The 14,218-nt window shown below is 52.1% G+C and overlaps 1 protein-coding gene across 1 annotated transcript in view; it reads right to left on the bottom strand.

Annotated features, from left to right (window-relative positions):
• Positions 1 to 14,218, bottom strand: part of Mvb12b (multivesicular body subunit 12B) — a 163,185-nt gene that overhangs the window by 19,026 nt on the left and 129,941 nt on the right. Inside the window, exons 8-9 of the mRNA XM_036184112.1 lie at positions 5,985 to 6,040; positions 3,131 to 3,190 (exon numbers count right to left, since the gene is read on the bottom strand). Of these exons, the coding sequence (XP_036040005.1) occupies positions 3,131 to 3,190; positions 5,985 to 6,040 (116 nt within the window). The remainder of the gene's footprint in view (positions 1 to 3,130; positions 3,191 to 5,984; positions 6,041 to 14,218) is intronic.

The following is a 14,218-nucleotide window of genomic DNA, read 5'->3' as shown; positions in this document are numbered from 1 at the left end:
TGTGAGGTCTTAGCTTCTGCTCTAGTGCCTGCCTGCCTGCCACCATGCTTCCTGCCATGATAGTCATGGAGTAGCTCTCAGAAACTGTAAGCCAGCCCCCAGTTAGATGCATTCTTCCGTAAGTTGCCTTAGTCAGAGTGTCTCTCCACAGCAATAGAACACTAACTGTCATCAAGACACTCAGCTTGATGGTGGACAGACAGACTGGCCATCTGCCTTCAGGGATGGGCAATACTTCTTCAAGCTGTGCCCTCTCAGGAGACGGGGCAGAGGTATACTTATTAGGCCACACTTAGTCCTCTTGTTTTCCTGGAACCACCTGCTGACAGCTTAGTCACTGTCAGGGACTCTGGCTGTCCACTGGACCTCAGCCCTGGTTTCTCTTGCAGGATGGCTGGGCATCGCTTCTGCCACAGAGGAAGTGCTTCTCAGACACCTTGCTCCCACTGTGGGGAGGAGCTAGGGGCAGGTCCTAGATGTTCAGGTCTAGCCTGTGCTCCAAACTCAAAGATGGTTATCTAGGCCAGCGAGATGGTTCACTGGGGAAAGAGACCTGCCGCGAAGCCTGATTACCTGAGTTCCATCTCTGGAACTCACATGATGGAAGGACAGAACAGATTATGCAAGTTGTTTTCTAACCCCCACACTGTGCATCAGGCTGTAAAAAAATTAAGCACCCTATTTTTTGTTTGGGGGTGTGGTTTAACAAGTGTAAAACACAGAATTGACAGTGAGCAGAGCATGTATCTAACAGACCCTGGGCTCCTTCATAGGGACAGCCAGGCCAGCAGGGAATGAAAAGCGAAAACCCAACGTCCTGACCCAGACAGCACATGCCAGCTCCTGGGACCCCACACCTGTTCTAAGGGACTCCCTAGCAGTTGTAGCACCCTGCTTGTTCCAGGCCCAGCACTGCATGCAGGCCATGGTGGAGGACTCTTTAGGTCTCTATATCACAGAAGCAACACTGCGTTCGGGTTAGAAGAGGCAACATCAAGCTGCTCCCAGGAAACTCACAGGGGCTGCCGCAGAGGACAGCACTATCCTTGAGAGTGTGGGTAGTGATGCCCGAAACACCATGACATGAAGCACATGGATGGCAAGCGTAGGTGATTTTCAAGTCCTCAGTGACAGACACTGTACTACTCCCACTTACGGTGGTCCTTGCTTCTACACCCCATTTCCCAACGCTTACTGCTCCCACACCTTTCTGCATCTTCCTCAAGGCAACTTTAACATAATTCAGCAGCAAATGCAGGCCTGTCTTCTTACCGAGACCAACAGTGAGAAACAAAACAAGATGGCATCCCTCAGCTGTTGACCAGGATGGGCAGACACTGCCTCCTGTCCTGGCCCCAGGAAAAGGGAGGGCAATAGTGATGGGCAGGGGTGAGGGTGGTGATACCCTGCAGGTTCGGACCCCACTCCAAACTCCATGGTCTCAGCAGAGCATGGCTGGTATTTCCATTACTACCCCATCTGACAGAAAAGGAAACTGAGGCTCAGAAAAGTCAACTAGAAGAGTTGGGATCAAGCCCACAAGCTCCTTCAAGAGCTGTCCTCCACAACCAGTGTTGTGTCTTGGGGGAGCCACACCCCCAGCTCAGTGCTAAGGTAAAGGAAACACACATTAGAACATGTTTGGCCAGGTGTCAGCCCTTGGAGTAGAGGGAGAACCAAGACATCCGGTGTGAATATCACACCCCAGCCTGACAACACGGTCTTATCTAGTCACTGCACCCAGAACCCTGGTGGACTGGTCTCCTAAGCCCCCACTGTCTCCACCAGGCTGGAGATCCTCCTTCAAGGGACTTCCAGCCACAGGACAAGGCTAGGTCTCAATCTTGCCTCATCCAAAGGAGGAAGGACCATACACTTAGCCCCTTGGGGTGAGAACAAGATAGCCCCAAATACGAGGACTGTGCCCATAGAGGTGCTTAAAGAAAAGATGCGGTGGTCAAGGCCCCCAGGCAAGGACAGGGTGGTCAGGAGGGAGGAGGTTGGGATGCCCCTTTCTGTAGCACTTAACTGCAGCACTGGGCACCCACTGCCACCAGAGTTCCCACCTGTGCACACGGCACTGGCTGATCTCCTCTGAGACAGGTTCTCCCTTGTCCCTCAAGAGACCAGGAGGTGGCCGGCTTGGGTCAGGCAGCCAGACTACTACAATTCTGCCTAGGTGACCTCGGTTTCTCTTGTCCCCCAGGGCAGCTGGAGCAGCCCATCCTCTCAAAGCCTCCCCTGGGTACCCACAGGCTCCATCCCACCTAGAGGCCCAGGTGGGTCTCTGGTTCACAAGCAGATGGACTGCACAACCATTTTAAGGGCAGATGTGAAATTCTACTCACATCTAGATTTCTAGCACCGTGGCCAGCCATTTCTCCTGTCACCAGCCAGCCAGCAAACAAGACTACAGGTGACAACCATGTTTTTTAGGATTTACTGAGAATCTAAGACAAAGGGGGAGTTTTTCCTCTTGTTTTTCGTTTGACAGGTTTAGGAATTTGTTGTACTGCATTGATTCAATTTTCTTTGATTCCAGCCATCTTTCAATAATGCAGCCTGCTTCTGCTGGCTGGGTACATACAAGAAAATCCCAAGGAACCAAGGATATTGAAATGGTTCTGCCATTTCCATCTGTGAGACAAATGTTCCTCTCTGAGGAGCTCTGGTGGCAGCACGTGACCATGGCAGTCTTCTGTACATAGAGGATGTGCACACTGATGCTAGTCCATGAACAGGGCAATGTTAGCAGGCCTGGCCTCCCATGGAACCTCACTGTTTCAGGCCTGTCTCCTCGGAACTTTCCTCTTTGGACCCTGATCCTGGTGTTTCTTATGATGTCCAGATGCCACCCATCTGTCCAGTGGTGTGTGTGTGTGTGTGGTCTAAGTATGAGGGGCCTAGGACACTCCTCTGGATCAAGAGGGCTGACCAAATATGAGACGGTCCTGGTGACAAATGACAAGAGAGAGGACAAGGCATTGGTCACAGTCTATGGCAAAGTGCATTCAAAGTGACTCACTGTTTTTTCCCTCAGAAGGGCTCTTGCATCCACGAACAGAGCCCTGACAGAGGGACAGGGACTCTAGAGGAGTGAGCAGTGTCCTAAGCCCAGCAGTGTGCTTACCTCCTTTTCAATTTCTGCCAGGGACTTGATGGTGATTCCCAAGAGATCAAAAGGCTGCATCTGAAAACACAGACCAAGTCACCCTTCGATGGCTGGAGAATGCCTCCTGATCTCACGACAACTGTGATATTCAAGCTGCCCCTAGCACCCTCCTCCCCCGACCAGGAACGGATGTTGTGACACTCAGTCATTGCGGGTCCAGGAAGAAATCACAAAGCACATGGTGGGCTGAGCCTTCTGTACCACAAGACTACTTTGTCACACAGGCACAGCACTAGGGGGTGTCGGGGGATTGGGGTGGGGGTCATGGCCTCCCGGAAGCTGTGCCTATGGTCAATTAGCGTATCCTATTCCCTGATACCAAAGGAGAAAGTGAGTGAGATTTGAGCTTCTGTGATGGGATATGGGGCTGGAAGTGTCTGAAGCAGTCCAGACACGCTGCCTGCTGTCTGCGGAGTGGTGGGGGGCTAAGGGCCTGCAGTGCTAGGGAAGGCTCTGGTGGATTCCAGGCCTTTGACAATGACAGGAGAGGGAAATAACTATCCATCAGCTAATGGTGTGCAAGGTCAAGGGTGGCGAAAGTGACAATGTTACACATTAATGGGGTTCTGTAGTTCTGTGGACAGTGGGACATTTCTTGCAAATACACAGGCTAAGAGAATCAGCTGCAGGTGACTGGGCTGGACTGCATGAGCTTCCCTGTCTGTGAGGCTGCCAGTGCAGAATCTTTCCAGGTACACTTGTTCTGTGTTTTCATGGAGCAGCAGCAGGCCAGCCTCCTGCAGCCTGGCTGGCAGGTAGCGCCCGAGGTCCCCACAGAACCCAGGACTAGGAGCCCAGCACTGGGTGGGAAGCTAGCACTGCCCTGGGCTCCAGGGATGTCCTGCATGGCAGGTGGCTAGAGGCTGGCTCCCGAGTCCAAAGCTTTGGATTCCAAACTGGCTGCCTTGCACTGCAGGGTGGGTTAATCTTCTCTATTCATTTTTCCAGCATTTTTTAGAGTGTGAGTGTGAACACACACATGCACAGGTCAGAGGGCAACTTTCAGGAGCTGGCTCTCTTTCTGCCCTGCCGAGGCAAGTTCCTCGTCTCTGTTCTTGGCCAGCTGGCTCACCACTCCCATCTTTTAAGAGTGCTAGGATTGCACATGTATGCCACGGAATCTGGCTTTTTTATGTGGGTTCCTGGGCTCGAACTCCAGTGACTGGGCTTTTGCCGCAAGCCCATTCACCTGCCGAGGAGGCATCTGGATGCCCCTCATATTTACTTTAAAAGCCCATTAAAGCGGCATGGTGAGCCCTTCTGGTCTGGCTGCAGGGGAAGGACTGAACACTGGGCTTGGCCTGCATCTGTGGCCTTGAGTCTTTGCTGAATTGGCAGTAGTACATTGTGAGGGCAAACTTGGGATAGGGCCACCAAATCAGACCCTGAGCTCCTGGGGCTGCTCTACCAGCAGCCACAAAACAGTTTGGCTATGCTGAAGATGCCAGCCTTTGTGGTGTGAGGATGGGGCTGCCTGCCCGCCCGGCCCAGGAGCCAGCAGAGGTCCAGCTGTTGTATCATTAGCTCTAACTATTCCACTAAACTTTCCCAACTGGAGCTGGTGAGCAGGGCAGAGCTGCCTCTCCCAGGGAGCATGCGGGAGAGGTGCCAGTGTCTCCATGGCAACGCAGCCAAGTGGAATCTGTGGAAGTTCCTTAGACTCCCCATGTCACGTCAGGAGCATTTTTCACGATTAAGCTGCTTACCAGAAGGGCTCAGAGGAGGCCTATTATATTTCATAAAAATGGAAACGACAGAGCAGGTCGGACCGCCAGCCGGGTGGTTTTAAACTGGGTCCAAGAGAAACACTGTGGGGTCTTCGCTGGGCCAAACTAGGCCTTGGTGTTTAGTGATGCCTCAAAGCAATCTTCTACAGGAGGGACAAGCCAGAAACAAATGTACTGACCAAGCATGGCCTGGGCCTGCACAGCTGAGAGGATGAAGGCTGTCTTGAGGACCAGGCACCATCAGAGGGGTGTCTCCAGGAGGGCATGGAACCCAGTGCAGGGCCCTGCTCTGGCAGGTACTTCGTGTGGTCTGGATACTGGCCTCTGCCCTTGGCTGGCTCACCTAGCTCCTCTGTCATTCAAGAAGGCTCAGGGTGAGACCACAGCCAGAGGCCCTGGACACTCCATGCCATAGCAGAGCATGCAGTACACACAGAATGCAGCGATGACAGTGAGGAACTAGGCCAACTCCATCGCCATGAAGTAAAAACTAAGACCACATGTGTGGACCAGCAGCAGGAGGAGGCGGCAGGCAGATCTGCGTGTGATGACAGCCTGATCTATGTAGTGAGTTCCAGGCCAGTCAGTGCTGTATGTCTCAAAAATAAAACTGTTAAGTCTGGTTGTGGTGGTGCATGTTTTAATCTTAGCACTCAGGAGACAGAGGCAGGTGGATCTCTGTGAGTGCAAGGCCAGCTTGGTGTAGAGAGCAAGTTCGAGGCCAGCCAGGGCTGCACAGTGAGAGTCAGTCTCAAACAAAGTCTAGGCTGACTAAGCTCAACTCAGGAAACACCTTGCAACTGTGAGATGAGGCTCAAATGCAAGAGCGTGCCCGTTTGCACTCCTCTGCTAGTGTCTCCAGAAGCGTGGCCCTACCTGCTCTCTCCTTCCACTTCCACATGTGCTAAGTGCAGGCCCCAGCTGAAGGGCCCAGAGATGACCAGAACGCATCCCAGCTCTCAGAAGTTGTGCCTTCTGGTTTTAGGGCTCCAGGGAGCCCCAGGTAGCTGAGAGCAGCCCATGCACACAGAAGTTGAGGGACTTCAGGTTAGGTGGGAGAAGGGAGGGTCACACATTAAACTTACACTTTCTGGAATGCAGGAAAACTTCTCTGAAATCATGAAAGGCACACCATCCATCGCTGTAAGAGGAAAGAAGAGAAAAACATTGAGGACACCACTGCTGTCCAGGAAGCTAAGCTGTCAGTCCAGAGAGAGCCGACCAGGCCCTGGCTGGAAGTAGGTGCTGCCCAGTTCAAGTGAGTGGGAGTCACAGAGTGCCCTCCATTCCCAGGGACCACATACCCAGATGCAGACGCCTCATGTGGATCCTCTGAGTGCAGTTAGTCATGCAGAGAGGGTGGGGGAGTAGCACAGGGCTGGTCCGGAAGCCCTCTCCCAACCTTACCCAGGAGTCTGACCGATGTCCTAAGTGGTGAGAGCCACTAAGGGCCTAACACCAGGAAGGAAGTGATGTATGGCTAGGAGGGGACAGAAGTGCATTCTGGGAGGAAGCTCGCAGTAGCATGTCCATTGTACATTCTCTAGGCTGAGCCATCACCTCTCCTGGGTGGTGTTGGGTGCTCATCAGGGTCTCCATGGAAGGACAAGTCAGAATGACTTGGTCAGAATGACTGAACTTGAGTCCTGGCCTGGACTTGTGGTGAAGTCAGTCACGTGTGAAAGAAGCATGGTTAATAGCTTCGAGGTGTGCTTTGGGTCTGCAGTAAAGTGGGCCCAGAACTTGTCAGGGCCGTGAAGAGTGGACTCAGTGTGTGGGAAAGGGGAACACATGCTCATGGTGACTGATTCCTTGTCAGAGCTTCAGGGCTGAGTCCAACAGGACATGAGGGGAAGGGTGTGGAATGAGCAGCCTGTGAAGGAGAGATGCAGGGACCTGGAAACTCAGTCCCTTTCTGTACCACATGCCCTGCAATCTACGTGTGTCTAGATCTCCACTGCCAAAGTGGTGGCCATCTTGCCACAGAGGAGCCTGTGATGCATGGTCCTCACAGTGTGACCCATGGACTGCTGCTGACTGAGACACTAGTCTTGCACAGACAAGATGGAGCTGAGGCAAAATTCAGCCTATACATCTGGCCCTCAGCGCAGGGTCCTGCAGCCTGCAGTGAGGGGGAGGTTGTGGCAGATAGTGGTTTTAGAATGGGCATTGTAGGTCCCACCCCCCCATCTCCTAAAATGAAGGCTTCCTGGGTATTCAAACGCTGAGCCCAACTTCTAGGGCTAGGGCAGAAGAGAAGCAGGAGTGGAGAGGAGATGCAGGAGGAAGGCACAGAGGCCTGCCCGCCTGCCCGGAGTGCTTCTACAAGATGTGCCCTGCAGTGTGTGCACAATACTGCAGGAAGGGAGGGAACAAAGGGCAGGGCTGGCCTGTACCGGGAGCCCTCTGCAGGACCACCTCCTGTGTGTTTTACAGGCTCAACAAACACCTGCGGCAGGGACTGGCTCCCACTGCAGCTGGGTCCCACTACCCAGGAGAGGATGAGAGCAGCATGATGTATGTGAAACTAGCCCAGGGAGGAAGGACAGAGTCCATGTCACAGACCCACACGCAAACACCCTGGACGGCCTGAAGACCTATCACCGCAGGCAGTGCCACAGATGAAGGGTCCTTGGGAAGCCACACGCTTGCCAGAGAGGGATGGAGGTCCCATCAACACCCGGAAAAGCCTCCATGGCTCCTGCCACTGGCCACCCAATGTGAACTCTAAGCTTCCATTTGCCCTGCACAGCTCTTGGGTGCTCTAACCTCAGATGCTTGCTGGGTCCAGGGCCCTCATATCACTTCCAATCATTTTGAGATGACGAACCAGAGGGTCCAGAGGGAGAGCCTACTAAGGTCAGACAGGCAGGAAGCAGTAACCTGGAAGCCCTGACTTAGGACAGTTGGACACAGACAACTGACATGGGCGTGTGCACAGCACTGCTCCCACCGCTGTGCGGGGGCTAGCGATGCTTCTCCTTAGCCACTTCTACAGGCCGTCCTCACTGGGAGCCTTATGGGAGCTCTGGGGCCTACCAGACGACAGAGGGCAGAGTGTCTCACACTGTGAGAAACATGAGGCTGCATGACGGTGGCCACCAGGATGGTGGTGGCAGATACACTCCTGCCTGGATAGGCAACAGAGGTGGAAGCCCCTTGTGCCCAGTCCTGATGGAAAGAAGCCATTTGGTAAAGTGACTGAGGTCACATTTGGTAAAGGGGACTCATAACAGGAGGCTGGGCAGTCAGACACTCCCCTCATCACTAGAGAACAGATCTTAGCCCATCTGGTAGAACCAGCATCACAGTGCTCAAGAGAAACTGCCTAGATAGAGCTCCCGGTGCATAGGACACACCAAAGCAGATGTGACCTCCAGGCCATGCTTACCGGCCAAATTGCATTTAAAAACATCCAGTGTGTATGTGGCTGGGGGCAAGGCACTGGAGAGATGGTTCAGTGGCTAAAATCTTTCAGAGGACACTGGGTTTCATTCCCAGCACCCAAATGGTAGCTCACAACCATCTGTAACTCCAGTTCCAGAGGATCTGACACCCTCTTCTGGCCTCCATGAGCACTGTATGTGGTGCACAGATAGGCATGCAGGCAAACATTCATACACATAAAATAAATACGTCTTAAGAAATTTGGTAGGGGCTGGTGAGATGCTCAGCGGGTAAAGGAGCATGCTGCACAAATTCAACAAGTTGAGTTTGAGCCCCGGAATCACAGAAAGGTCGAATGACGGAAATGATACCACAAAGTTGTCATCTGGCTTCCACAGTGGCATCCACCTCCCCTTCCATAGGACACAGCCTGCACTGGAGAGGCAGATTAACCAACCGTTCTGCAGGGGTCAGGACATCCTGTTATCTAAGAAGAAACACGGGATAGGGACCTAGTAGGAATGCTTGTTAATTGGCCAGCAGTGAAATCTGATAAAGGGCGCAGAATATTGATATTTGGGCTACGTCAGAGCATGAAATTTCCCAGGGACAATGTAACACCTTATAGTTTAGGTCCAGTTGTACAGGATGAACGGAAGACATGCACAGTAACAAAAGGGGAAATGGCTTAGTGTTGGTCGGACACATCAGTGTGATTTGATTATGAACATGGAAGGTGCCTCCTCAAAGCCACAGTGCCACATGATGGCCACAGGATCCGGGTGATACTTGGTCTGCTTTGAGCTTGTATAATATTCTCGCACGATCATCCTGAGAACCGATAAAACAGGGAGGGCACTGTAGGGCCCTAAGCTAACTCCACGTGGAAACGGAGAGGCAGACTCAGGCCTGCTGCCCCAGGGAGGTGAGACTCGGCCCAGCACTCAGCATTTGACACATGCGAGAAGAGAAGGCTCGTGGGGGGTGGGGGTGGGGGGGTGGTGGTGGGGTGGGGTGGGGTGGCATAAGCCCCTATCTGCTAAGAAACCTCAGCTGCAGGGAGGAGGGCTGGCCAGACCAACCACTGTTCAGGGGCCTCGCTTCCCTCGTGGAAGATCACTGCACAGAGCAAACAGGGAGAACAACTTGCTGGGCCGGAGCAGGGTTTGTGTGTTGCGAGTTTAGCTGTAGGAGGAAAGGCGCCCTCTGATTCAAAAGCATCCATTCCTAAGAGTCTTATCTGGATGGCCTTCCATATTTGAAAATATTCAGAGGTTTGGGAAACATAATCCCTAAAAATGATGGCAAGCATTTTTCATGTGGTCCCCAAGATTGCTCATAAATCATCTCTGTCCTCCTTCTGATGGGGAGCCCTGTTCCCTTCCTTCCTCTCTCCTTCCCCAGCTAGGGCTGGTATGTTTTCATCACGACTGTTCTAGAGTAGAAGCATGGATTGCTGTCTTAGCTACTGGCCTCTCACTGAACCTACTCAGGGCCACACACTGCTGTGACTTGGTTCACAGGGTCACCATGCTCTGCCAACCAGCAAGAGTTAGGGCAGGGCTTCTCCCTGACCCTGCCTGACCTGTGTGCATGGTCATGGAATGACACCAGAGCAGGTACTGGTCCTTTCTCCGAGTAGGGTTCCCAGGTGGCATCACAAGGGCTCCTTCGAGCCTTGCAGGTAATGAGAGAAGAAAGGTAGAGGACCCACGGTCCCTCCAAGGTCTCTTCCACAAAAGAGAAGCAAGGAACCTGGTTCCTTCCCTTGTACAAGATGGTGAACCTCCAGCCTTCCTACCTGCGGCCTCTTCACCCAAGTCAGGCACTCAGGATTTCAGGCTGTGATAGAGCTAGAGGTAGGGTCCATAGCCTGGCCTGTGCTGCAAGGGTGGGCCGGTGGCTGTGTCCACACTGGGCCACCACACTTTTGAGCCTGTCTGTAAAATGGGTCTCACACTACGGTAGCTCAGGACACATTTGATGACAGCAGCCAGGGGTCTGCTGTGGAGACGGCATCCAGGACTGTGGCTCCCGATATCTGACTAGAGCTGTGTCCCTTTAGTGTCAGGCCACTGCTTTCTTCTTTTTACTTAAAAAAGAAAATTGGTGGCAGTTTTAACAAATGCCGATCCATGGATGGAGCAACAAGGAGCAGATGAAAGCGAGGATGTGCCGTGGGCTCCGTAGCGCAATTAGCATTCTCCTAAACAAACGAGCTGCAACAGAGCTGTAATTAAGCAGGCCTGTAATTAAGTATATGCCCTTTATCATAACGATCATGCTTAAAAATGGCACGAAGCATGGAACTGTGTTATTAATGCTGTAATCCCAGACTGAAGAGCAAGTACATAGAAATCTGCATGTCAGGCCTGTCACCGCGAGTGTTTGTAAAATACATTAAAGAAAGAAGCCCCCAAACAATGAGCTCGTTCAACTGTTCTTTTTACAACCAGGCAGCACAAGTCAAGAGGACTGTGAATGCTTACTGATCCTGAGGTTTAAACAAATACAGCTGTAATCTGCTGCATGCCTCACCCCCACTGCAAAGAGGGGGTGTCTGGAGCTGTTTTCTCTTCTTTGGCTGACCCAGACCCCGTCTTTGCTGCTCTCAGGGAAGCTGACCAGTTTGCATGCTGCATCTGGTTGGACATCAAATTGGATTTCTGCTCCCACAGATAACGCTATGAACCTGTAGGAAGTCTGCCTGGCAAATGGGCTCCCCATCACAGCTCCTGCCTCCTCCCTTTGTGTGGAAACTATCATTTTACTTCCCAAAGCCATCCCTAGAGCTCGCCTTTGATCCCCCATCTTGACACATGCCTCAGGCTTCTTCAGACTCTACACAAACCACCCACTGACCAGCTCCCAGGGTTCCGGACCTCGGGCCCTCCACCATCACCCAAAGTTGCTCAGAGCAGTCAACTCCATCCCTCCTTGACATCTCCACAAGCAGAAGGGACAAGGATACTTAGATTTCTTCTCAACATGCTTGATAAAGAGTCATAAAACAGAGTTGTAAAGATGTAAACTTTAAAACAAAATCCCATTCCCAGCGCCTCTGCTGTTACCTGCTTACAGTTACCACCCAGTGGCAGGTGAGCAGGTAATGGTATCTGGATGTCCTAGAGGAGACTTGGCAAACTGGCTTACTGGCAGGTAGTCATTTTTGAAATGGAATTCAGTGTGGCTGCAGTGGTGGGGAGCCTTTAATCTCCTCTACCTGCTTGGGGCTCCCACCCCTCCCCTCCTTTTCCTGTGGCATTCCTAAAGTCCTTTGCAATTTGGATGGGAGAAGTGCCAACAGCTCAAGATCTCAAGGCCATTTCTCAAAAACTCATTTACAAACCAAAACACGGGGGAGGAGGGGGGCACGTCCTGCTTTCTGGGTGACTCACTTTGGAGATATCTTTGGAAGATATTTGTGGACGCCTCCAGAGCTGTCTGCTCAGTGACATTCCAATTGAGTTTACACAAGGCCAACAACTTCCTTCTAGGTCCCCAAAGTAATTTGTTTTGCCATGTTATTCATAAGCCAAAGGAGCAATTTATCAGCCACAGTCCGAGACTCTGGAGCCCCACGCTCAAGAGGAAGAAGTGTGGGCACTGGTGTCAGTCACATGTGCGTTGGTGCCAGCTTGCTAGGCGTGTGGTTTTGGGTCAGTCACTTAATGCCGAGTCAGAGTTTCACCTGCCTCACTGGCGATGCCGGGGTGGGGGTGAGGCGGCAAGCATGAATGAGCCGAGCATAGCCTTTCTAGGGCAGTCACTTGACACATGATTCTCATAGACAGAGCACAGCCCCTTTCTTTGGGGACGAGTCCAGAGCACAACCTCCTACCCCACAACTGCTGTGACCAGGACAAGGGCCGATCTACCTGACCTTTCTTTCAACTGTAAAAGAAAATGATAATATCTGGGCCACTCCTGTCGCGATGAGATGAAACCACAAAGCCCATGTACAGACAAGCTTCTTGGTTGGTGAGGGATGGCGATATTACTGCTGCACAGAGGAAAAGGCCCTTCACAAATCCGTGTATCCATAGTAAACCATCTCACCCGTGAGTCCCAGTCAAAGGCTCCCAGAGGTATAGATGCAATGTCTGCCCTGCACTGTGGTATGATGCACAGGGTACCCAACAGTGCCCTCCCTGCCATCTGTTCTCTTGGCAGTTACAAGCAAAGCTTGATCCAGAAATGAGGTTCTGGAGCAGTCTGGTACCACACAGGTAAGGAGTAAGATGTGAGGCGACTGAAGAAAACCAAGGCTGCATCTTAGCCAGGTCTCCCTTAGCCAGAATGTCATTGTGGTTAAATATTCCTGAGCTGCAGCTAGGCTTGTGCTATCCTCCACATGAACTAATGAAGGGTCTGTATCCTCAAGAGACCTGGCACCATTCAAATACCGTTTGCATTGTAGTTTTGACCTCAAGCCTAGCCCCACGGGCTTTTCTAGAGGACCATGGGAAGAAATACCACGAAAGGGAAATCTGGTTCATTATGAGTTGGGAGGGGAAAAGGGTCACCTCACCCCATGAATATGTCACCTCATAAATATCCCTAAAACTTTAAAGTCCACATTACAGAGCACACTGGGCTGCATCCCACCATCTCTTTTTGACTGTTGGTTTTGCTCTGCTAAATGAACTTCAGCTTAAAATATCCGTGACTTGATTGAATTCTTTCCTTCAAGAAAACAAGAACTGAGGGCCCCGCCCCCTAACAGGTCCCTTTGTTTAATGTCCCCTGGAAAGAGTCCTAACGGGCTGAGAGCCCAGGTGGGGGTGGAGGCCTTGCTTAAGTGGGTGCAAGGCCTTGGGTTCCACCCCACAGGTGGAAACAGAACACAAACAAAACTGCTATAAAGAAGTCCAAGCTAATAAACTACAGGTGTCTCCCACTAACAGACACTCCCCAGGTTCTGTTGGGCACAAGCAAGCATTCTGGATCTCACATACACACAATCACCTCCAGACCCATCTCTACACAAAATGCCCGACTCTGTCACTTCAATTGAGGGGTGATTCCTCTCCACACCCTGCTCAGAGCAGCCCCTCCTCTAGGGGTTCTTGGCGAGCTCTGGGAGCAGGAAGGGTAGGAGGGCATGTCCTATCCCAGGGGGGCCTAGAAATCCAGCTAGGACAGCTGCATTCCTCTGAGGAAACTTTAGAACTCCGGATGGCTTTGCTCCAAGACCATTTGCACTTGGCGTAAGGTGAAGACAGTTGTCTCAGGATCACATCCATGGGACTAACGGGAGGCCTCTACAGTCAGGAGGCTCTGGAGTCAGTGCTCATACCTGCCGTTCCAGGGCAGAAAGCCTGTTGGCCAGCAGGAGATGAAGCCTGGGGGCGTGGCTGTGCAGAAAGGAAGGCAGGCCTGTTCTTGAGGAACAGCACTCCTCAGGGAAGCCGGCGTACTGTAAAACAAGGGCCATTCCCATCCAGCCACTTCACTGTTACTGGAGGCAAGTTTGGCTCCACTGGACAGGCCCTGCTGGCTGAGCAACACACAACCGCCTTTGTGGGGGTGGACACCTCAGGAGGGGAGGGGCGCCTTCCCTTCCAGGACCTCTTGTCACCACAACACCAACACAATCTTAAACTGTATTTTTTCTTTTCTCTGACACAGGGTTTCTTTGTGTTGCTCTGGCTGTCCTGGAACTCATTTTGTAGACCAGGCTTGCCTCGAACTCACAGAGACCTGTCTGCCTCTGCCTTCTTAGTGCTGGGTTTAAAGGTGTGCGCCACCACTGCCAGCTAAATTACAGTTTGAATGTCTCAATATATGAATCTGTTTTCCAAGGAATCCATCCCTAAAGGCCGGCTAAGCTAACACACTCTGAACCCTAGGCCAGGGGTCTGCATGGGCCTTGGGCCTGTAGCTGTTTTCTGTGCATTTATGTGTGTCTGAAAGTGTAAAGAACATACTT

The sequence above is a fragment of the Onychomys torridus genome, chromosome 4 (genome assembly GCF_903995425.1).
Source record: "Onychomys torridus chromosome 4, mOncTor1.1, whole genome shotgun sequence".
In the NCBI taxonomy this organism is placed as follows: domain Eukaryota; kingdom Metazoa; phylum Chordata; class Mammalia; order Rodentia; family Cricetidae; genus Onychomys; species Onychomys torridus.
This window is presented reverse-complemented; position numbering and strand designations above follow the sequence as displayed.